General features: G+C 41.6%; 1 protein-coding gene and 1 long non-coding RNA gene across 7 annotated transcripts in view; one reads left to right on the top strand and one right to left on the bottom strand.

Annotated features, from left to right (window-relative positions):
• Window positions 1–25,761, bottom strand: part of FRY (FRY microtubule binding protein) — a 188,967-nt gene that overhangs the window by 127,396 nt on the left and 35,810 nt on the right. For 2 of the 6 annotated variants that reach the window (XM_081004029.1, XM_081004031.1), the window contains exon 1: window positions 14,937–16,494. The exons of the other annotated variants lie outside the window; for them this stretch is intronic. In XM_081004029.1, coding sequence (XP_080860155.1) covers window positions 14,937–15,006 — 70 coding nt within the window. In that variant the 5' untranslated portion in view covers window positions 15,007–16,494. Of the gene's footprint in view, window positions 1–14,936; window positions 16,495–25,761 lie in introns of those variants that run through there. 6 annotated transcript variants of the gene reach the window in all.
• On the top strand, window positions 2,982–9,693 carry LOC308476572. The gene is made up of 3 exons (XR_013985968.1): window positions 2,982–3,060; window positions 4,554–4,623; window positions 9,189–9,693. It is a non-coding gene; the product is annotated as an uncharacterized lncRNA (long non-coding RNA).

The raw sequence follows: 25,761 nt of genomic DNA, 5'->3' as shown, positions 1-25,761 counted from the left end.
TTCATCAAATTTTGGAAGCTATGCAAGTATGAAAACACTTCACCATCTAATTGCAATCACACAAAGATTGCCACAGTTCTCCTGTTTTCCTAATCCTATACCTCAAAATCCATCACAGCTACCAACATTTAAAAATTCAACAGAATTTTACCACTGCTTTTCTTTCATGTGGAAAGAGAAACATGCAGGGATTTTAAAGGACTCTACAGTTGAGTAGTATGAGATGCCATTCTTCACACAGAGACGCTTTCAGATAACTACACTAAAGCAGAGGCCTTAAACTAGCTACAAGGAGGAACCCACCCTTTAGTCAGCAATTTATTCAGCCCTGTTGAGGTGGGATTATAGAATACAAGCCTGCTTCACAGATTCATTGCTCTACTGGTGTTAACTAGCAAACCAAGTCTCATCTGCTATTTGTAAAAACATGCTATTTTTAACACTTAAGAGATTATTGGAAAACCTTTTATGCAATAGTAGGCTTATTTTTGCTGTAAAGTTTACATGCTAAATTCTCGCACAAGTACTGCTTTAAGACAGCAGATCCGTCTGCTATTTATAGCTGATAGTAGGAGCTCGTCACATTTAGAGTATGACATCACTATGGGAATATTTCCTTTCACTTATGGAAACGCCCTTATGACGGGAACTAAACATAGGCATTTTCCACTTCTGGTTTTTAAAATAATAAAGTCATGTTTTCGCTTTCAATACTGACTGTTAGTAATGCAATTATTTCTAGCAAATTCTCTCTACCTAGCCAACAACTCCTGAATTGTCTCAAACCCCAAACATCTTACAAAACCCATTAAGATCATATGTAAAAAAATTAACGTTTCATATCAAGAGATGGTAAAATGCCCACTTTTTCTAATTCGAGAAAATCACAACAACATCTTGTACCTGCATAAAGTTTTTTATACCATGTTATACTTAACGTAAGAACTGTCTCACAAGACCTAGTCCATTTTTTTTTCCAACTGCTGCCATTCCTGATGGCTCTGAGACATTCACAAGGACACAAAGACAACATGCCTCCATGCCAGAACAAGAAGTCCTTATAGCTCAATGGGACTTTTACGCCTTTCCTCCCCAAATCTGTTCAGGGGGGTCAGGAGATGAAAGAAAGGATCATTCTGTCTGGCACTGATGAAACCACCTTCTTAGCATGACATTATATTCCACCCTATATATCTGACCATGTTAATACCTCCCTCCAAAAAGATCTGTGAGATTCTTGTGGATGCATTTACAAAGGAGAGGAACTGAATACTGTACCAGATCTCTTTAAACCCATCCACTTTGCCCATGCCATTGGCCCCCCTACATGATGAGTCATGTACCCTGCCAGCTTTATACATCATGCAGCTGCCAATAAATGCATGACCACCTCCTTATAAAGCAACCAAGGTCCATCATACATAGAAAGCAATGGATTTGGGGCTAACATTTGCTGAACAATAGCACATCTAATTCTGAACATCTTCAGTTTTGAGTTCTAGTATACCGAGAGCAGAGAAAATTTATCTCCCTGCAACATTTCTAATGTTGTAAATCCATTTTATGTCCCCCTTCACCTTTCCCCAAACAAATCTAAAAATCCCCATTGTTTTATCCTTTTCATATATAAGAAATACACCAACCCCTTGACCATTCTAGTTGCCTTTCTCTGGGTGTCAGTCTGTTCCAAAACCAGGAAATCCCAAGACACAAAGAGATAATATTTCTAGTTTCCTGATGATTTAGGGTACTGTTTAAATACCCAAAACCTCTGACCAAAGCTACCAGAATTATTTATTTATTTATTGAGCAGCTATAATTTTCATAACTTGTACCCATTCGTTCTTGCCTCACTCACCTCTGCCTTTCCATGCTGTTGTTGTTTATTTCATTTCTAGACCACCCATTGGCCAAGTGCAAATGCAATGCAGTATTAACTTCATTCCAGCAGCGGGAAGGCGTTCAAAGGCGTGTCACTCAACAATCAGTAATATCACTAAAGAGCCGTATATTTTAAATAATGTGTAGCCAAACACGCACATGAAAATAAAATGGGAGAAAACAATGCTAAGCACTGTGTGGGTAAAACAACAAACTGATATAATTCATTAGCAATAAACATCACGTGTCACTTGAGAACACTTGTAGTGGGACAACACTTTCCAGCAGGCACAATGACAAGCTATATTGGCATAATGGATTATTATGCCTGGTGTCATGAGATCAGCTCTATGGCACATCCAAAACATAATAATCAATTCTGCAGATACTTCAGAGTGGGGGAAACCCAAAGAAACAAAACTATGTGAGGCAGGAATGTGAAGTAACTGAATGCTTATTTTTATGTCAAGCATATACTGGCTTTGTATCCCACCCTTCAAGAGGCTCAAAGCAACATACATTGTGCTTTTGGGCGGCTGGTGCAATTTTTGGTCTCTCTCAACTACAGTACTGTAGCTATTCAAAAATATATTCCAACGCTGTAACCTAACCTAATGGAGGTTAAAGGTAAAGGGACCCCTGATCATTAGGTCCAGTCGTGACCGACTCTGGGGTTGCAGCGCTCATCTCGCTTTATTGGCCGAGGGAGCCGGCATACAGCTTCCGGGTCACGTGGCCAGCATGACTAAGCCGCTTCTGGCGAACCAGAGCAACGCACAGAAACACCGTTTACTTTCCCGCCAGAGCAGTACCTCTTTATCTACTTGCACTTTGACGAGCTTTCGAACTGCTAGGTTGGCAGGAGCAGGGACTGAGCAACAGGAGCTCACCCCATCGCGGGGATTTGAAACGCCGACCTTCCGATCGGCAAGTCCTAGGCTCTGTGGTTTAACCCACAGCGCCACCCGCGTCCACGTAATTCATTTAAAGCACATTTTACGCACATTTAAGGCAAGTGGCTTCTGCCAAAGAATCCTCAGAATGGTAGCTAAGGGTGCTGGGAATTTTAACTCTGTGAGGAATAAACTACAGTTCCCAGAATTCTTTCTTAAAGTCAAGTGCTTTAAATGCCTACCAAACCTGCTTTAAATGTGGTGTGGATGCAGCAGGAGTCAGTTTGTAAGTCTAGTAGATACATGGCTTTGAAACACCCAACCCCATATTTGGCTTTAGTTCTCTAGTACTAATAGAATGTCCTGTCCATGGGTACGCAAATTAAGGCCCAGGGGCCTGTTCCGGCCCAGTCGCCTTCTCAATCAGCGTGTAGAATGAGTAGAATGTGTGCTTTTATTTAAAATGCATCTCTGGGTTATTTGTGGGGCATAGGAATTCGCTGATTCCCCCCCCCCAAAAAAAATAGACCGGCCCCCCACAAGGTCTGAGGGACAGTGCTGAAAAAGTTTGCTAAACCCTGCGGCCTGTCCTTAAAAAACCTGCTTTCAACCAATCATTTACCTAAGTACTGAAATCCTACATGCAATTTCCTTCTGGTAATGATAAATTAAGCAAAAAGTAAATCACCATTGTTTCCAGGGCCTTCTGAATGAAAGGTAGCAAAAGGGTGCCGTGGGATTATTTGTTCTAACTATATCGTTCAAAGATCATGCATTACAGTTAAGTAATTTTCTCAACTTCAAAAGGTATTAGCTACAACAGGATTCCTACTTTGTGGAAATTATGATGCTCTGGGATTCTCAGGGGGCGGGGTATGTTATCTGATGCCAGTTAAAAATCTCATTACAAATAATAGCCAGTTGAAGAAAGATTAACCAAGTGTTGGATGGTGACAGTGGGAAAAATAAGTTCTATTTCTTGAAAGCTGTTTTCTGTGGATGTTCTCTTGAAAGAAAGAAAAAAGGCAGAACTGTTATAAGATGGAATTCTACCCAGCAGAAACACTTTTTGCATTGACTCTTGACTTTATTTATTTATCTAATAGAATGTATATACTATTTGATTGTAAAAACAAACAAAATCCTCCCAGTGGTTTCCCAAAATATAAAATAAAACATAAAAATTATCAATAAAAACATCTAAACATTTTGAATAGTCAAAAGTATTGAATATTCAAAAATATTCAAAAGGTGATTCAAATCAAGAATTGTACCAATGAATCAGCACAAAAATGTTATACGTGTTAATGATGGTCACTGAACCATATAATTAAGAAAAACTTACAACTACTGATTCAGTTGGCCCTAAATGGAATGCTTTGATTGGAAACCACTCAGTTCTACAGACCATGTGTAAATCCAGCAGTGCCAATTGTGATGCAGCAATGTTATACACATACTGCCTGGTGTCAGAGAGTTGCAAAGTGTAGGTGCTGCCACACTAAAAGAGTGTTTTCTCACAAGGATGGAACTAGTATTAAGTGGCACTTGTGGCAGTGACAGTTCCACAAATTGAAGTGGTCAAATGGGCATATATGGGGTAAAGAAAGGAAACCAGTCCCAAAATTTTAAGGGCTTTATATACTAGTAGTAACACCTTGAACTTGCCCTGGTAGCAAATGGGCAACCAGTTTAGATCTTTAAGCAGAGGTGTTATATGCTGACAGGGAGGGGAGGAAAACAGAGACAATGATAAACAAAGAATTTTTTTTATTACAGGTGCTTAGACTTAGTTTCAACAGAGGAGGAGGAGGACTTTGTCGACTGTGGCAAAAGTTTCACAGAAAAGGTAGGCACTGAGGCTGGCTTTGGAGGAAAGGAGACAGCTATGTTCACAGAGGGATTCTGCAAGGGTAAGGGGGAAGACCTTCAGAGAGTTGAGGATGGCAGCCTGGTTTTTAAAACTTATTTTATTCTTACAATTTAATAGGAAGTGTACGAAGAAAGAAACTACCCATCTTTTAAGAAAGGCACTATTACATCAAATTCTAAGTCAGGATCTGTAGTCAACTGATCCAGAGAAATCAGAACAGTTTTTCCCCCGCACTCAAAGGAGGGGACCTGCAACATCAGGTTAGATATGCCCTAGCCATTGCATGAGAGAGTAAACAAGGAAGTAAAGCAACTGTGGTTCAGACCTACGCAATGTTTATATACCACTCAACTGTAAAAAAAGAAGGAGCAAGCAAACCTCGAAGCAGTTTTAGGCAGGTCTAATAGTGTTCAATGGAACTTAGTCCATTCCAGGTTATGTGTCCATAGAATTGCAGCCCCAGATGTTAATTTTTCAAAAAAAAACCCCCAAAAACAGCAAACTTCAGACCAAATCAGTATGTAGGGAAGATACCCACAAAACTATGAGCTTCAATGAGAAACTTTCAAACATGGTGTTCAAAGAAAGAGATTTTGTTAAGAAATGTGTCATATCTATCGAGTGGAAGATTTCACAGCTGAAAATGTGTCCAAATACCAACCTGATTCACATTACAGAACAGCAGAGGTAACTTGCATTATCAGCGCACTAGATAAATATACCTTTTTTAAAGGCACAGAGGTCTATTTAGAATCATGTAACAGTACTGCCCCTTCAGTCAAAGAATTTCCAAACAATCCATTAAAATTATAAACGTAAATCAAGAGCACTTCATTTCATAAAATACACACACTACTTAAACACAAACACAATGAATAAGCTGCGTTTGAAGTAGGTTTTTTTTAAAAAAAATAATAATAACAAGTATAACTGACACAGATCACTCATCTATGAACAAGTTAACATAAAAAAGTCCTACTCTCTCAAACCACAGGTTCATCTGGTCCAGCATCTTGTAAGCAGCCCAGAGGCTTCCAGGAAACCCACAAGCAAGGCAAGGAGGCAGCAAATCTCTGTGATATTCAGAGGCATAATGTGACCTCTGAACCTGGTGGTTCCATTTTGCCACCATGGGATAGTCAAGATAGGCTCTCCTGTGCAAGTCCCACCGGGATGACTGGGAGGTGCACAACAGCACTTCCCTATAAAGTGTGGCCACATCCACATACATTTAAATTACCTTTAAACTAAGCATACAACTTCCACCTCAAAGAAGCCTGAAAATGGTTGTTTACCCCTCACAGAGCTACAATTCCTAGCACCCTTAGCAAACTGCAGCTCCCCGAATCCTTTTGGGAAAGCCCACATCCTTTAAATGTGCTTTAAGTATATGTGACCTGTGACCCCGTGTTTAAAGAGCAGCACTTACAATCCATTCAAATCCATCAAGGCTTTCAAAGTATTTATAGCCTTGTATCATCTTTGGGAATATTTTTACTCTAGCACCAGCACCAGCAAAACTTCTTAATATCCCCCCTCCCCCTCTTTCACCTTGTGATATGCTTTGCTGGACTGAAATCCAACAGCGCAGCCCTTAGCAAGTTGAATCTGAAGTAAATCCCAAGGTGTCCCAATGGAGCCTGCTCACAAGGAAGTGTGCCTCGCTAGGATTGTAGACTGTATAAAAACACACTTCTGCTAGCATCTGTTGAGAAGTCTTGCATTGAGTCTGAATGTGTTTGAAAGTTCCTAATGGGCACACAAAATGCTATGCACTCATTGGTGCTTCAATAATTTTGATGATCTATCGTAAAAAAAAAAGAGAGGAGGATATTCCTGTGGCGTTGCGAAATAGATAGGGAACCGTTCTGCTTAAGTGTTGTGCACGGTTGGTTAAAAAAGCAGCACAAACCAGCAGGTGTGAGAATGTGGGCATCCACTTAATCTCTGTTTATAAACATGAAGGGGGAAACAGACAGAAGTACAGGAGCAGAGGAAAAATGATGGACTGGTACCTGTGAGGGAAGTATTGGTCCACATGATCGTTCGTAGGGGTATGGAACATAATGGGAAAGCTAACATCTGCTTCACAAGGTCCTATCTACAGAGTGAAATATACTGGAAATACTACACTAAACATATAGGGGGTATAGTCACATAGGGGTTTAGGATTTAATGCAGACTTGTGGCGTTTACAGATCATCATCATCAACAACAACAAAAAGTTAGTGAGAACATGATACAGTGGTACCTCGGGTTAAGTACTTAATTCGTTCCGGAGGTCCGTTCTTAACCTGAAACTGTTCTTAACCTGAAGCACCACTTTAGCTAATGGGGCCTCCTGCTGCTGCCGCGCTGTCAAAGCACGATTTCTGTTCTCATCCTGAAGCAAAGTTTTTAACCTGAGGTACTATTTCTGGGTTAGCGGAGTCTGTAACCTGAAGCGTATGTAACCTGAAGCGTATGTAACCCGAGGTACCACTGTACAAGCATTTAAAATGCTGAGCAAAGTTTAAAGGCAATACCCACTTGTCTTTCCTCAAAATAACTCTTACAAGATCTCCTCATAAAAAAATTCCTTCCTGTAGCACCTTAAAGACCAACTAAGTTAGTTCTTGGTATAAGCTTTCGTGTGCATGCACACTTCTTCAGATACACATTCTTCAGATGTGTAGCTGAAGAAGTGTGCATGCACACGAAAGCTTATACCAAGAACTAACTTAGTTGGTCTTTAAGGTGCTACAGGAAGGAATTTTTTTATTTCGACTATGGCAGACCAACACGGCTACCCATCTGTAACAAGATCTCCTCAGTCCACGTTGTACTTTGCATCCTGCCTATCATAAACTCTTATGTTCAACTAGCATATTGCATCATGAAGGTGAAATGTCAAAAGAAAGGAAGAATCGGCATTACCCAGCAGGATCAATGGCTGCGACTCTGTATAAGGCAGCTTCTCGTGTTCCTATTAGCCCCTTGGGGACTAATGCAAACAACAAGTCTGCTGTGAAAGGCCTCTCTTCACAGACACCTAGAAAAGCCAGGTCCCTGGGACCAGCATTCCCATCCCAGTATGGCAGCACTGCACTGCTTCCATTAGCTAAGTTAGTGACAAGAGGATCTGGATAGCCATTTTGGCATATGAAACGTTAATAAGGCGTGCCTGTGATTTTCAATGCCATTATTCATTTACAGGGCTGAGAGCAGCAACTGTGAAAGGCATCAGGGAAGTCAGGGAGGTGCCGCCAAAATTACCCACCTGGCTCTTATGCCAACCAATGAACAGTCATTGTGTGCAATGTTTACTTCAGAACTGATGAGTAAGATATATGCAGATGTACAAAAGGTGTGGCAGTTAGAACTGTAGAGAAACATGAAATGCCACTTGCATATGCTGCAGTTTTTGAATTCTGGAAATGTTTGGAGCAAAAGGCTTTTGGGGGAACGACCCATTTTAAGGCAGGGTGGGGTGGGCCCAAAGCTCTTTCTTCGTTGGTGCCAAGATGGTGGAACACCCTGCCCATTCCTGTTGGTCTTCTGAAAGACAGGCAAGGCCTACTTTTTCCCCCAGCAAGCAAATTTTTGGCACTGCTATTAAAAATGGCCAGAGCCTGATGCTTTTATACTAAATCTGTTTTTTTTTTAAAAAAAAAAACCAACAACCTGAAATGTTAGTTTACTTTTTCGAATCAATACATTTTATGTATTTTAATATATGCGCTTGTTTGCAGCCTTAAAAATTCATTTAAAAAGATGGGATAGAACTCCCAAGATGAAAGAAAATAAAGTCACCATGGGTCTTTTGTACACATGTAAAATTTGTTTGATTTGCTGCTTCCAAACCATGTTCTGGATGTCTGATATGGAATGGCTGCCCCCCCCCCATATGGTCCTCTGTTTGGGTCCATGATGCTATTATGACAATGTTTCTCATTTCTAATGATTAATGTGTCAACAATCGCTTATCAGTGAATCCTGCAAGCTCTGTGCCTTCCTCAGTGACCCTCAGATCTCATATAAATATATGTATATAAGAATACTTACGTTCAGTGATTTCAGTAGTCTACTCTGAGTATGACTAATGCCCAAAATTGCCCCACAGTAATAAAAGTATAATTTAAAATCAGAGAACTCAATGTACCCAGTGGTCTCGGGCAGTATCCAATGAACACATTCTATTAGCGCAACAATTTCCATCTGTGAACCCCCCCACAACCCAAAGAACAGATTTGGGGGGCTGCAGTGGAAGGAGAGAAGGGAGTGCCATTGTTCAAGGAAGGAACCTTGCACTGACAGGAGCTTACTTTCTACATTAGATGCTCCCAGGTAAATACATATGACTCCAGACTCAAGACTGCAATCCTAAACAAATTCATTACTGAGTAAGCCCCACTGAACTCATTGAGGATAACTTCTGAGTAAACCTGCACAGGAGTGTGCTGTTACATCATTTAAAAAAGTCGCCATGTTGTCTTTGTCTACATTTTTATATAGTGAATTGAATTTTTATGGATATATGTATTTATATTCTTCTTTTCAAGGCCCACATCTTCACTTGAGGACTCACATGACAAAACCAAAAAATTCAAATACTAAACCAGCACACACAGTATGAATGGATGCCGTTGTGACTGAACAGATGGGGGATTGGTGCATGAAGAGTTCTATTGGGTTCGAGGCTTCAGATATGCATGAGTAGGTTAAATGAAGGGAACGCTGATATCCTGGTAATGTATTGATATAAATTAAATAGAAATTGTAATGTTTATATTAAGCATGGATTTATCGGATTCTTTTTGAATTACTGCGTTGGTATTGACCCGCATTTATTGCTTACTAATTTATTACTATTAATTTGGAAAATGTTCACCCACCTTTCCTCCAAAGACTTCAGGGCAGGTTACAACAATAAAATGTACACAAAAGCAAGTTACAGTATTGTTTTTACTTTCATTTCACTGATGAATTATTGTGTTTTATTATTATGCTGACGTAGATATAGCAAATTGACTGAAATGTTATGGATATGTTTTGGTTCTTTTTGAAGGTTTGTTATTGTCATGACTCACTTTGAGCTGAATTTTGTTCCCTTTAAAACAAGCCAGTGGTTCTAAAACACGTGGCTCCTATACAATAGGTAAAGGTAAAGGGACCCCTGACCATTAGGTCCAGTCGTGACCGACTCTGGGGTTGCAGCGCTCATCTTGCTTTATTGGCCAAGGGAGCCGGCGTACAGGTTCCGGGTCATGTGGCCAGCATGACTAAGCCGCTTCTGTTGAACCAGAGCAGCGCACGGAAACGCCGTTTACCTTCCTGCCAGAGCGGTACCTATTTATCTACTTGAACTTTGACGTGCTTTCGAACTGCTAGGTTGGCAGGAACAGGGACCGAGCAACGGGAGCTCACCCCGTCACAGGGATTCGAACCGCTGACCTTCTGACCGGCAAGTCCTAGGCTCTGTGGTTTAACCCACAGCGCCACCCGCGTCCCTTCTATAAAATAGGGTTGCCATATTTCAAATAGTCAAAATCTGGAAACTGAGCTTTTGGGGGGCAAAGTTGCTGAGCTTTTTTCAGTTCTGCCCAAGGTTGTTGAGCTTTTTTACTCCCCTGCAAAATCTCAAATGAAAATTGAAGTTTATGAGCTATTTTAAAGGAAATTCACCAAAATCTACATTTGCCATACATCCGGATGGCAACCCTACTATCAAAACAAACTAAAAAAGTAAGAAGGGTATTATAAGCCATAAAACTGGTTATAAAGCCATATTTTAGGAATGGAAGTCAACACAGACTGAATGTTGAGAGTATACGTTGGATATATATTAGGGGTGCACATCAGGTCTGTCAGGACTGAATACCAACATGAATTAACAAAATTTGCGGGTCCTGAAAAGGGGCCATCTTGCATCACATTTTGCCTGCAAAACATTCAACACTTGACCTGACTCGACTCAGTTGGTCTGTCCTATCCACATAATTTCAGGGTATTTTTTGTTTTGTTTTTAAAGGTAATTCAGAATGCCATGAATGTGATTTCCTGTAACCAGTCCCCAACCCGCCCAGTCCTCTACAGGCTTCTCCCATCCCTCCAAAAGGGACCAGTTGTTTGTCTTCACAAAACATCTGGTCTAACCTGTGTGCATTAGGCTAAGTTAGTTGCCACATGTATATTATTAGCTGAAGCCAAAATGGACTCTTGCTTTGAGGAGTGATTCCTTTACATGATTATGAGTCTGAAATACTTTTCCATTTCATACTGGTGCTTTGAAGTTTCTACTGCAATTATTTGTATGTTTTAATAGATTTAATATAAATAAAAAGTTTACATTCTATTACTGTTTATTTTTTAAATCACCCCCTTATGCTTTTAGCTCTTTCTGTTCAACAACAACAGCAACAACACCAATAATAATTTTATTATTTATACCCCACCCATCTGGTTGGGTTTCCCTAGCCACTCTGGGTGGCTTACAGTACATATAAAACATACTAAAACGTTAAAACCTGCCTTGAGTCCCTGCTTTCAGGGGAAAAGATGGGATATAAAAAAATACAATAATAATCATACTGGGATGGAGAGCCTGTAGCCCTGTGGCTATATTGTTGTACTACAACTCCCATTGTTCCTGAGCACTGGCCATGATGGGAGTTGGGAGTCCAACAGCACCTGCATGGCAGCAGGCTTCACATTCTGAGAAGAGGCAGAGTACAGTGGTACCTCAGGTTAAGAACTTAATTCGTTCTGGAGGTCCGTTCTTAACCTGAAACTGTTCTTAACCTGAAGCACCACTTTAACTAATGGGGCCTCCCGCTGCTGCCGCACCGCTGCTGCGCGATTTCTGTTCTCATCCTGAAGCAAAGTTCTTAACCTGAGGTACTACTGTATTTCTGGGTTAGCGGAGTCTGTAACCTGAAGCATCTGTAACCCGAGGTACCACTGTATGTTGAAAGTTAATTCACGTAGACTGCAATCATATAAGCACACTTACTGACTTCAGTGGGGCTTACTCACTAGTAAGACTTGCTTCTGAGTAAACCTGCTTAGGCATGTCCTCACAGTCACTTAGAAATGCTGTGTGCTTTGAAATATTTAAGTAATGGTTTCAAAAAGCTAACTATTTTAAAATGTCGTTAAAATCTTGTAATTGTTACTTACTGTAAATAATTAATTACTGATACAGTACTAGAATGATTTTTGTTTATTAATATTACATTATATTATATTACATCAGGAATCCATTTGGGATGGATGAATGTAAGCTTTGATGCTGATACGTACCAATGCGTCAGCACAAAAATGTTGTACTTGTTAATAAGGGCACTGAACCATATTATTAAGAGAAACGTACGACTACTGATTCAATGGTATGCCTTGACTGATGCTACAGACCGTGTTTAAATCCAGCAATGCCAATTCTTATGCAGCAATGACCTGCATAACAACACTTACCTGCTCATTCAGTACAGCTGTACTAAGTTCAGTTTCACATTGTTTTGTCAGGATTCGTCCTGCAGAAGACTTTCAGGGTTTTCCATAATCTCCCCATAATCTTAGAGCTCTTAGATCATCATATGCAAATATAACAGAATGGGCTAGTTCAGACAATGGTGACCACAGGGCAAAACTGGAAACTTCCACTTCAGTTTTTGGTTAGCTGCAGCTTGCCGTTTCATAGAAACCCAACCAACTTATTAATCTTAACTATTGTTTGATTGAACCAAGCCAATTTCAAAATATGGTTTGTTTCAGACATTAGTTAAGATGGCCCACAGTGTAGGCTGAGATGCAACACTAAACCACAGTTAATCCAAAATGGACATGAAAGCTTCTAACCTCCTCCTTGCAGCCATGCTGGAGGTGAGGGGAGAGTTTACTGTGATGTCTGAACTGACCCACTGTGTCTCAGGTGAGTGATTAGTTGGCTCCTAGCCATGCTGAGACACTGAGAATGACAGCTGAGTAGCAGTATCACATTTTGAGAGGCTCTTGGGTCACAACTTGGAAACCAAAGTTTCCTTTACACCTTTTTCCAAGAACCTATGCTATGCCTGCAGCTGTGGAGGCCACAGACCAAGCATACAGAGCCACTGTTCTTCTGTACTCTGCCCTTCCCATGCCCTTGAGTCTCTACAGTATTTAATGGAGAGCACTTTGTAGCAGGGCAGAAACAAGAAAACACAGCAAGCATGTAAAGGAAGCGCAAGGAAGGTGAAAAGAAAGCAAGAAACCTGCTCCAAGTCGGAGTTTCAACTTCCCACCTTGACCTGGTTCCTCTCACCTTGCAATCAACATAATAATGGCTGTTCTCCAAACTCAGGTAGACGTTACTTTAAAAATAGGCTGCTGCTCAAGCATGAGCAAGCTCACTTGCAATTTCAAACAAGTGGCATTTAAGCCTCACCCCAACAGTCACCACAGGAAACCCTTAAACAAATGTATGGCCCTATCTACGCAAATATGCAGCAACTTCATTTCTTTTTTAAACTACTTGATAGATTGGAGTTTTGCCTTTTAGACTTATTACGAAACAAGCTTAAATAAATAAAACAGACTGTATTGTCTATTTCTGATAAGCCTAAATGCACCGAAGAAATGTCTGTCTTGAGAGAATGGCAAAAAAAAGACAGTCAGACCATGAATCAATTTCATCGTTATAGAAAAGAATTATGTTGAAATATAAGTGCTCCTGATAATCTCACCTTGTGACATTTGTGTACAGTATAGAAAAGCTGTTCAACTTCTAAGCATCTTTCCAATGAAAGGCTATAGAACTTGATGAAGTGAATGCTGATACATGGCAATAAAATATTCAGCTAATTTTCATTAAGCCTATACCACTTACAGTACAAGTTGAAGAACTACCTTGACTTCACATTACGTGTTTTTCAAAGGAACACAATGTTCCATGACAAAATCCTACCACATTTTATTTTCCTTCTTCTGTAATTCTGGATCTAATATCCATTTAAAATCAATTAATGGTAGCTGAAAAACCCTAAGTGCATTAATGCTGTAATATATTCTAGAAGTATGGAACATGAGAATGATTTTGGAACAGGGCAATTTTTAAAAATGTTGTTGAGGTAACAATATTATCCATGGTGATTTCACAGTTCTCTTATGAAGAAAATTAAGACTAATCTTATAGACTATACTGAACTATAAAATAGTGCTTATAGGTATCATTCACAGATGGTGCCCTTGATATATCAATTACAAACTGTAATATCCTGATGTATCTAAATTAGGTTTTTTAGATTTATAAGCAGGTACTGTAATTAGTACCACACTAAAAGTACAAATCTTAAATCCATCGTATGTCAGAGTTGCTTAATAGCAAATATAGCCTAGCTGTATTTTTCTAGAGAGAATGTGCATTTCAGAAGTCGGTGGAATCTGATGCTGTTCGTGTTTGCTGACGTAATAGAGGCATGAGCTGGACACAGTTTTAAAATGAAATTTCACATTACTTAAAATCACGAGTTGACAGCCTAGAGGCCTGATTGACTTTGCACTTTTTGTGAGCATTTTTGACATTTGCTGATCTTTATTATGTAACATTCCCACCATATCAAAAACTAGAATAAGATGCCATAGAGGACAATGGTGCATCAGCAATACCAAGCCCTGCAATAGTGGATAGCTCCAAACTCATTTGTTTACATTCTGCAGCTCTCCTTCATTGCAAATATAAAACAAACAACAAAACCACGAAAAAGGGAACTGACAATCTTTTACTGCCTGGATTTATTAAAGAAAACACACGTAAGAAAACCTGGAACATTATTTGTCCTATTTTTCCTACATATGCAGCACCGGATCAGACAAACACAAAACATGCCAATCCGCATGTAGGAAAACAGTCCCCGGCAAATATTATAAATGAAGTAAAGCTGAACAAAACCAGTCAAAAGCATTTAAGGAGGAGAGGCGGGAATTACCCTGCCCTGTCCTCATCCAGACAGAGAGAGGCAGATCCAGGAAGGAGCCTAATTTGAGAATTAAATCAAGTAAAATCAAGCATAATCCCATTACCCTCCTTCCACTTAAAGGAAGGCTATTTAACCCTCTTGATACGTCCATGGACTGAAACAGCAGTGCTTCCCCCTCACACAAACGCCCCTAAAAAGAGTGTTGTTGGGGTGGGGGAGCGCCTTGGTTCAAACTGGCCCTCACAAAGCTACCAGCATTTGCTCTTCTTCCCTTGCCCACAATATTGCCTTGGAGACAAGATATTGGGAAGAGGAAGGGAGCTCGGGGTGGAGGCAAAAGCTAGCTGTACTCACTATTGCTCCAGGATTTCAGCAGATATTTGATGCTGATTTCAAAGAAGCCGGAATCCTGCTGGCTGGCCATGTCTGCGGCATACAAAGAGCCTCCCCTCCCGGAGCAGCTCGAGTGGCAGGTACTTTTTGCCGGCGAGATGGGACTGTCACCAGCTAGTGATGTAAACGGAGGGGGTCAGGGGAGGAAATGAAGTCTCTGCAGAGCCTCTCTCCTTCCGCTCCTGAGAGCTGCTGCTGCTGGTGCTGGTGGTGGTGGTAGCTGCTTGCTGCTGCTGTTGCTGCTGCCTCTGCTCTCCCAATCGACGCCAGCAAGCGACACCCCCCCGCGCCCCGGAGGAGATGCCTGCCCCCCTGGTCATCCTTTAGGGGGGGTTGCTTCTGCCCGTCGCCATCGCGCCCTGCTCGTGCGCCCAGGCTTTCCTCTCCCCTCGGAGCTGCGGCAGAAGCGCAGGGTGTCGCGGGGAGGGAGAGAAACGCACGCAGACGCAGCACCCGAGCAGCGATCGGAAGGAAAAACACCTCTTCCTGCCAAACGCCCAGCGAGCAGATCCGCCACTGCGGGCAGGTTCGGGCTTCTGCTGCGCACAGCCTCGCTCTCTCCTCCGATCCCAGCCTTGGGTGAGCCGGGGTGGCGCGCTTTTGCTTTCCTCTCCTCGCCGGCTGGTCAGCTGCTTCCCTCTCTCCAAGAGCGGCGGCGGCGGCGGCGGTAACAACAACAACAACGCCTTCCTCGGTCCAACTGCATCACGCTGCGGTAAAGGCAACGCTGCACCCATCCGCTGGATGTGCAGCGGAGGAACCTCTCCCTCTCTCTCTCGCCACCCCTCCCTCCACTTTTATTATTATTTTCCCCCCTGCTAGGGTCGCAGCTGCCTCACTTGTTTGGGTGCCTCTCTCCCCGCACCAGACAAGTCGCGGCGGCGGTTGTTGTTACCATTTTGTCTCGAATCGAGGTTTTAAAGAGACAGCAGCCAGGCAGGAGGAAGAGGAGGCAGTTTCTGCTAAAAGCAGCTTCCTCGCGCGTTGCCCGCTAAGCCGGAACATCCCGGATCGAAACCTGATCCCTGATTCAGCCCCAAATGACTCGCAACCCTGCTGGGGACCAAAGCCCCCCTGGACCCTGCCTTTGGACAAAGTAATCATTTGTTGACACAAGGCTCTGAGCATGGAAGGGGCGAAGGGAAAGGCTTGCTTGGGTCCTTCATTGCTCCTGCAAGTCATCCTGGGCACCATGTACAGGCAGTGTACGTTTTTGGCACGCTGCTGCTAAGCAAATTTTTTATTTTTATTTTTAGGTAGGTCGCAGTGGTGTGCGAAAATGGCTGGTATGCAACCGGCTCACCACACAGAGAGGGAAGAAATCCTACAGTATGTTTCCGCAGTTTCTGAAAGGTTTCCAGCTGCCCCTGCAAGCTTGTCAGCTACGCACTAAAGACATCACGTCTGATTTCAATAGAGCATCCATCCCAGGGCCCGGGATTAGGATATAGCACCGTCAACATATATATGGTGCTTTGCAGGAGTAAGCAAATAAAATCAGGCCTTTTTGTCTCAAAAAGATTACAACCTACATTACAGCAGTAAGCAGACATCAGAGGGAGAGAAGGGGGGGAAACGGGAGGGATAGGAGAGGACAACTTTTTTTGCCAGAATAATTCACCTCTCTCTTAACTCATAGTCTCTAGATGTTGCTGGCCTGCAACCCCCATCATCTCCAGCCAGCACAGCCAGTAGGAGTTGTAGAGTCTCAGAATTACTGTATAGAGTTGGAAGGAACCACAAGGGTTTAGTCCAACCCCCTGCAGTGCATGAGCCTTTTGCCCAACATGGGGCTCAAACACATAACCCCAAGATTAAGAGTCTCATGTTCTGCTATCTTTGTACAATAGGCTCATTTCTACACACATTCATACACGCCTTTATATCCACCACCCAGGCAAATAATCATCATCACAGCTCAAGGACAAATTCCAGCCAGGCAAAAACACCCAAACCAGGGCAAGTGAAAGGTCTGGCTGGGGAGGGAGTGTAGCCTGGGGAAAGTCCCAAGGGCCAGATAGAGAGGCCTTAATATTAAAATGATAACACCCTGCTTTGGATAGGACTCACCTCTCTCTCATACACACACCCTAATTTTAAGCATACTTACTTGGAAGTAAATCCCGTTTACATCAATGCAGTTTAAAGTGCAATCCTGTTGTAACATTGGCTGTCCCATTACTGTAAATGGGTTTATCATTGTGGTTTAGTAAAAGGGATGTTGGATAAGGTTCAAGAACCTGGCAACACAACCTTATTTCCCTTAATGCTGGAGTGGATGCTTCCTACTAGCCAATTCACCTGCGTGGGTGGAGACTCGGACCAATGCTTTGGAAGAAGTTGTGTACCATTGGAAGAAAAAGGTGATTTGTTGTTAGAAGTTGCCGAGAGTTTGTAGCTTGTAGGTGAAACGGTAAGTGCAGCCTTCCCAGGCAGGGGGAGGGATGGGCTACACAAGGTGCTCTCTGTGGATTTGTTGCTTGCCTGAATGAGTACCTACTTGTATATCATAAATAAAGCAAAATACTACCAAGAGACGGCACATCTCCAGTGTTCTCTCAGTCGAAGGAAACTAAACCTGCTATGTCTCACTCCTTGAAGAAGGGGATTAACAAGTAACACTGTTCTCAGCGTGAGAAGGTCAGGGTGCAGAGGACCCCATTGTGTACAGCAACCCACTAGGCCACATGACGCATGCTACAGCTGCCAGGAGTTGGCACCGCTTGGTGGAGCTGCCCTGCTTGCTGACCAAGAGGAAATGCAGGGGATGGGAATCTGATGAGCTGGATGGAGGAGAGGAAATGGGAGTATTATGGCCTGGCCTAACTCCACCCTCTGCAAGTCGCAGGCAAGCAGAGGAGAGAATTCACTCACACATATTTGGACACTTCAATTTAGGGGTAATAGTGGTCCTCCCAATTTTTGCTGAGCTCCATCTCCCATGAGCTCCAGCCAGCATGGTTAATGGTAAAAAATAAGGAGTAGGGTAGTCCAGCAAGTTCTGGAGGACCACAGATTAGTCCCCAAGCAGGACTGCACTCTTGAGCAAATCTACTTAGGAAGAGGGCCTTCATGTCATAGTAAGTTCCATCAAACCAGTTGTTAACACCAGAACCACTCATCATTTATAAAATAGCCCCAAAGTATACCAAACACTTAAAATATGGTTTGTAAACATAATGCCATGTAGTGTGCAAATGCTATGAAACCAGGAAGACAGAGAGCCAAACTGCATATCACATGAAAATACATGTGCACAAACCCCAGCTGCTGCTTCTACACCAAAGCATCCCTGGAAGAAATGGAGAATGGTCCACTAGGGTAAGTGGGGCACTGCCCCATCAGCCTGTCTGTCCTCATCTGGCCACACCAGCCTGCCTACTTACAGCTGATCAGGGAGTGCCCCTACATTTCACTTGCTCAGGCTCCACCCACTGCTGGTCTCCCCTGCCTTATGGGGTACCAGCAGCCCCCACTGCTTGGGAGGGAGCAAAACTCAGAAGTCAATCAGCAGGACATATGCTTAACCCTTTTCTCTTCCAGCTGTATTTCCCCCCTGGAGGAGGAGGAGTTGAAGCAGCCCTAGGGCTTTCATTTCCCTGGTTCCATCCAGGCCTCAGCACTGAATATTAAAAGCAGAGACATTTCCAGTTTTAGGCTAGTCAAGAGTCAGGGTTTACAGCAGCAATTCTAGTAGGGATCTTTATGCACAGAGGGGTTGATAGTTAACGAAAAGCAGCTGTTAATTGCGACAAAACTTACAGACTTCTAAAGCATTTTATCATGCTTCATAGAGGAACGATAGCGATCAACAATGCAAACTATGTTTACATGTTTAATAATTACAATATTTATTACGCCGTTCTCATACCTCAAGGAATTGTTTCAGGGAAATGTTACTGAACAGCACAGGTTTCACAGAGCTGCAAGTCCAGTTCATATCCAAGAACAATCTTGCAAATGACTAAGAGATTTTGATCACCAAGTTGACCATGAAGTAATAAATATCTTAGAGAGAAAACCTCGGAATTTAATTAGAGATTAGAAATAAAACAAATTACTAGCAGAATTCAATGGGGCTTACTTCAGTTACTCGGAACAAGTACTTACTTGAGGTAGGAAGCACTGATTATAGAGCAAGTCATGTCCAAAGCAAGTTCCAAACAACAGAATCTTATGTGTTTGCTTTAGCTGATATGGCAGAAACAATATACTGCACCACAGCAACTACAGTGGTACTTTGGGTTACTTACGCTTCAGGTTACATACACTTCAGGTTACAGACTCCGCTAACCCAGAAATAGTGCTTCAGGTTAAGAACTTTGCTTCAGGATGAGAACAGAAATCGTGCTTTGACAGTGCAGCAGCAGCAGGAGGCCCCATTAGCTAAAGTGGTGTTTCAGGTTAAGAACAGTTTCAGGTTAAGTACGGACCTCCGGAACGAATTAAGTTCTTAACCTGAGGGACCACAGTAATAGCACATCAAACACGACTAAGCCAGGCATCATAGAGGCACACAAACTGAAGCCATTGCCCATTCTTAGGGTGTCAGGCTGTGTGACTAGGCCCATTCCCTAAAGTCACACAAAATACTTCTATATTGTTGCTATCTGTGCAGCAGCAACTATGGCAACCTTTGTATCATCACTTCAGTCTTGAAACCTGATGCTATGAGCTACAGCAATGGTAGGGCCGGCCGAAGATACTTTGCTGCCTGTGGCAAACAGCAAAATGACACCTGCCAGCATGATCTGAAAAACTTACAATGAGTATTCACAATAGCTGACCTAAAGTGTCCAGTTGTTACTGGCTATTTTCTGCTTGTTTTGTATTGATTATAACCTGATATGCTCATACCCTGCACTCCAATAAGCATATATACAAAGAAAATGGCACCCATATACAGGAACTGACTAGAGCAGCTGTTGAAATGTACTTCAACACTGGTGATGGGACAGCATTTTCCACCACACTGGAAGACAGCAAAGTAACAGAGGATGCAGGGTAACGCACACAGCTATATTATCCAATACCTCACCACTGCCCCCCCCAAAAAACTGCTGCCTCACTCTGCCTAACGGTAGGACCGGCTCTGAGCATTGGCTCAGCACTTTAGCTGTGGACTGGAGTTTTAATAGTGACCATATATAATAGGTAAACATAGGTTAAATACAAATGACATTCTTTGAGGTCATGTGTCAAGGGGTGCACAGAGCCTAAACAAGTGCAAACCACCCATTTGAATGTTACGTATTGTTGTAAATAAAAATATGCCCTTTTCCCTTATGGGGTATCCAAGAGCCCATATAGAGTCCTTACATAGGTTCCCTATTGGTAGGAGAAAATAACAGAGGCCAACCAGAGAATATTGAGAAGCAAAGCAGCTAGTAAGCTTGATCTTTATTGATCTGTTGCAACAGGGTACTCCCCTCACACGCAGGAGAGGAAGAGGACCCAGAACAATGGCGTGCAAGGCCTTATAAAGACTTTTGAAATTCCCATTCTCTAGATCAGGACCACCCCCAGAAACATTATGCATACATCACAGAAGGGGTGTAACCTAAGACCACCCCTCAGATACATCCCCCTACATCACAGAAATTTAAATATTGTTTTTCTCCTGTTGTTGTTTATCTCCTGTCTAGCAGGTTACTTGATTGGATTTCCTGGGGAGCGTGGCCATTCTTTTGTAGTGGTAAAATACTTATTTCCTGGGCCAGGTCACAGGCTCACACCTTATTCAAACAGACATATCCTTGAGACAGGATTTGTGAGGAAAGAGACAATGGGGAGGCTTTTTCAGGTTAACCTTGCAGAGAAAGGATTTGGTCAGTTTAGGAATCAAAATGGTTCCAGGATGGTCTTCCTGTGTTGATCTATGTATGTGCAGTTATGAATATTACCATATATCTAAGACCATAAAATTCGTATCACAGTATACAGTGGTACCTTGGGTTACATACGCTTCAGGTTACAGACTCCGCTAACCCAGAAATAGTACCTCGGGTTAAGAACTTTGCTTCAGGATGGGAACAGAAATTGTGCTCCGACAGCGCAGCGGGAAGCCCCATTAGCTAAAGTGGTGCTTCGGGTTAAGAACAGTTTCAGGTTAAGAATGGACCTCTGGAACAAATTAAGTACTTAACCCGAGGTACCACTGTATGCTTGAAATGTGTGAGAATACACAACTCCCTCTTGTGGTCAGAACTGGCAGCTGAACAGTCCTGTCCTTTTTAATTGCTCAAATGCATGCCTGGTTCACTCTCTGTTCTCTGTCTTGGTGTTTTTTCATTTTCTGTTTGTACACTGGTGTAACATCCTGCTGTTACCCAAGTTACAGCCTTGCTACCTTGTCAAGTATCTTGCAAGATGCTTTTCACTAGCTAAGTGAACAGTGCTGGGTTACCTGACAGGCAGGCTAAGCCCATGTTTGGGGCACTAGCAAAGCAAGGGCACATACACAAAATTAGGAATTTTTGGTTTAAAAAAGAATTTGAAGAATAAGCTTTTAGAATGGAAGAAGCTTTTAGAACAGAACATATTCATGCCATGTGCTGCACACACTCCAAATCTGGTTGGCCACAGTGCTGTTGACTGTTGTCCAGTTTTTCTCAAGAGTGATTTTATACTGGAAAGTATAGCTGAAGACCAATTACAAAGGGGAGAAACTATAGGAGAGGCAGAAAACATTGCAAACAAGATGCAAGAACTAGAGTTTGTGTTCATGTTGACTATGTGAAATGAAATTTTACAACAGAGCAGTGCAGTTCAACCCTGAAATGTAATCCATTGGGTTATTTGCTTTTCGGAGAGGGGAGGGAGATGCAGTGAGCAATGCAATTAACTAAGGCTGGAGGGAGTGAAAGGAGCTGGCGAAAGAATTTAGGGTTTCAGCAGAGAATGTGAAAAACATTGTCCGAATGCAGATAGACAGCAGGTCTATCTACTGAGAAACAACAGAAGGACAAACAGGAGAAGAAGTTTATTGGAGCTGGGTTTACTCAAGCCCACCATCACACAGTCACTAGGTCAACCAGTAAAGGTAGGCCTGTTCTCTGATGCTAGTTATATATGCATATTCATTCATTTATTCATTCATTCATTTCAAGCCTTCACTTTGCCCCTCTTGGAAAAATTCCCGTGGACAGTAGTGCATAACACCCCAAACACTAACAAGGCAAGCTAAGCTAAGCTAAGCATGAACCACGTGGCCTGAATTTTCAGTATTCAAGCATTGCCACTTGAAATGCAAATGTGCAGTGTTACCTGAATTAAGTAGTTACTTACCCAGACGCAGATAACTTTCCACCCATAAGCACAGTGAAAAGAAACTCAACCACTTTTACAACCCTGAATCAAATTATGGATACTTGCTATGGCCACAGGAGAAACAGAAACACTGTGTAAAAATCTATGTACTTGCAATAACTGTTGTTTTTAATGTTTAAATGCAGACCCTGTAGAGTTCTGTATATTATTATTATTATTATTATTATTATTATTATTATTACTATTGCACCATTTGTTTGTAAGAAATATGCCACTTGGAGGCAGCACAGTGGCATTAAAAGCTAATCAAATCAACAGCAGGAAAGTAGGGGTGAATGATTTACAGTAGTCTAGGCTGCGAATTGTGTCAACATCAAGGCACAGAACTGAAGTGGCTGCTTTCATTTTGCTTTCTCTTTATACATACATAATTTTATTTGTATGCTACCTTTCCATTGTTAAAACCATGCTCAAGGCAGCATACAACACGGAAAAATACATAATTACAAACATAGCAAAAGTAGTCATAAATAATAAATAAGCATCAAAAAGTCCAAAACCAAATTATTACTGTATTTATTAAATTCTGAATACCAACCTCATTATAATTCCACATAAATAATAAGATCCAAAATAAGGATACAAAAAAATACTATCAATAACAGCAACAACTCTCCCCCAACATAAACTTCTCTAAACAATATTCAGGCCAACAGTCTGTTCAGCAGCCTCAGCTTTTGTAGGGGGAGTCAGGCATACCAGTGATGTTCAGTGTGAAAAGCAATAGGTAGCAGCTTGGAAGGCACTTCCTTCCGTTCATTGCCCAAGCTGACTCAAAACATGAACGTTTATGAAAAGAGAAACACGTACCAGAGTTTGGCTCACACACCTTGAATTTTGCATCTTCAAAATACAGGAAGGGAGGGCAAAACAGCTGCCTGCATAGTGGGTCCTACACTAGTTTCAGGATCCCATGGCCCTTTACTCCATATCTGCCCCCTTGACCACTTCAGTCTGTGGAACTGACATTTTTGCATGTACCTCATAATGTCTGTTTCACATTTGCAAGGAATCAAGACTTTCAGTATAGCAGAAGCTCCACTCTGCAACTCCCTGCCCATTAATATTAGGCCGGGATTTTTGCTGAACTGTTTTCCAAATCTGCTAAACACTTGTTTGTATAGGCAATCGTCCCCAGACATGCAGCTGGAACATGGAATTTTTATTACATATGTTGTTTTAAAACTGCTGTTATTATTTATTTATTTATGATAAATGTCATATAGATTTTTAACATTTGATCTTTTTAGTAGTATCTTTAATGAACCCAGCCAGATACACGGGGTATAAATAATAAAATTTATTATTACCATTATTATTATTATTATTATGCTTTTATGTGAATGGCTTAGAAGTTTCTGTTGATTGAGTAGTATATAAATATTATTGCCAAATATGAACTAACTAACTAACTAAATAAATATGCCCACTGTTCCCAAATAAAAATGTAAAGCTTAAGCTGAAACAGTCACATGCTCAGTACAATGTATTATCTCAAACATTTATATCTGATTTCCTCACTTTGAAAACAAGGAAGCAGGAGGTTCTGTTTCTATTTTCTAGATTTCTAAATTTGTCATACAGGGCAGGGCCTGAACCTCTTTTTCCTTTTATAATTAGCAAACATGACGAGGAGGCAGATTTCTAGATCTGATTCAAAGCAACCCTATGTGCACTGAGGGCTCCTTGCAAATTAATTCAAAATGCCACCTCCACATATTTAAATCCTGCTCTAATGTTTTACAAACCTTTTGGCTGGCTACAAAAGCCAACAGCAGGCCAGCAAATTATTAGGGCTGCATTGTTTAAAATCAACTGGCTTAACTAACATCTTTTTATTTTAAAGAAGAAAAAAACCAGAAGTACAAAAAGTGTAATGAAAAACTAAAGTGCAGTTCTGAGAGGTGAGGAGTCAGCTTGTTCTGGGCAAGGTTTCTACTCCCCTGGAAGGAACAGGTCCACAGATTGTGGGAACTCATGGATCCATCACTGTCATTAGAGGCTCAGATGGCATGAGTAGCTAGGAGCGCCTTTTTCCAGCTACTGCTGGTTCGCTATCTACAGCTTCTTTTTGACAGAGAGAACCTTGGCATTGCACTCTATGCTCTGGTGAGTTCCAGAATGGATGGCTGCAATGCACTATATATATATGGTGCTGCCCCTGAAGACAACTCCTAACTTTAGCTAGTCCAAAATGCACCAGCCAGTTTACTAACTGGTTCCATTTAGAATTGACGTGACCCCTGTTTTAAAACAGTTGCAGGTCATTTGCAGACCAAATTAATGGTGTTTAAAGCCCTAAACAACTTAAGCTCAAAATTTCTGAAAAGCTGTCTCCTTCCCTACAATCCCTCATTGATGTTAATTTCAGCAGACAAGGTGGTAGTTCCACTGCCTTCAAAAGTTTGGCAGGTGGCAGCCTAGGAGAGGGCATTTTTCTGTGGCACCCAAAGCTGCAAAATTGCCTCCCCAAATCTGGCACCTAATTACCTAAAGACACATCTCTTTTACCCTGGCCTTTGACACGAGACCTACCATATTTTTTGCTCTATAAGACTCACTTTTTCCCTCCTAAAAAGTAAGGGGAAATGTGTGTGCGTCTTATGGAGCGAATGCAGGCTGCACAGCTATCCCAGAAGCCAGAACAGCAAGAGGTATCGCTGCTTTCACTGAACAGCGATCCCTCTTGCTGTTCTGGTTTCTGGGATTCAGAATATTTTTTTTCTTGTTTTCCTCCTCCAAAAACTAAGTGCATCTTGTGGTCTGGTGCGTCTTATAGAGCGAAAAATACGGTATATAGTTTAGGGTCTAATAATGAAGAGCAGGTAAGAAATCTAAAATTAAACAAACAAGTCTGAACATATAATCCTTCTATTAATGATATATTTTGTTTCTTCCTTCCTTTTTGCCAAAGGCTAACTTGACAATGCAGACTGGTCACTATTACATAATATGGCTGTTACTTAACATTACATAAGAACATCACTGAGCACTTGTTAAACCGGAAGTGAGATTGTTAACAAGAGAGCCTGCTGACATTACACATCATCACCTGTCCTGTTCTGCAATTCTATTTGTAATCTTTAAAATTACAATGAACGAAAAAGAAGAAAGGAATATTTTAAACAAACATGTTTCCTCCTCCTCCCTTATAATTTGGGTGAGTAGCAGCATATATAGCAGTGTGTGAACAATTATTTTACCAAAGTGCTTCTCAACCCCTTTGGCTAGAAGACTGTATGTACCTCAGTTAAATTGACAGACTTTGTGTGGTTTTAATTCAGTTCAGCTGAAGTCTGGGGATAAAAAAATTCAATTGAACTGAATGAATGACTTTTCTCTTTGATGTTTGCAGGTTTCCATGTTACTTTTTCCAAAGAACAAAACTTTAAACTCCTAGAGCATTGTGGGTTTAAAGGGGAAGCATGGAGAGACTCGGAAAGCCAAACTGGGTTGT

This window comes from Podarcis pityusensis (assembly GCF_964106645.2).
Source record: "Podarcis pityusensis genome assembly, chromosome: 4".
Taxonomy (NCBI): domain Eukaryota; kingdom Metazoa; phylum Chordata; class Lepidosauria; order Squamata; family Lacertidae; genus Podarcis; species Podarcis pityusensis.
This window is presented reverse-complemented; position numbering and strand designations above follow the sequence as displayed.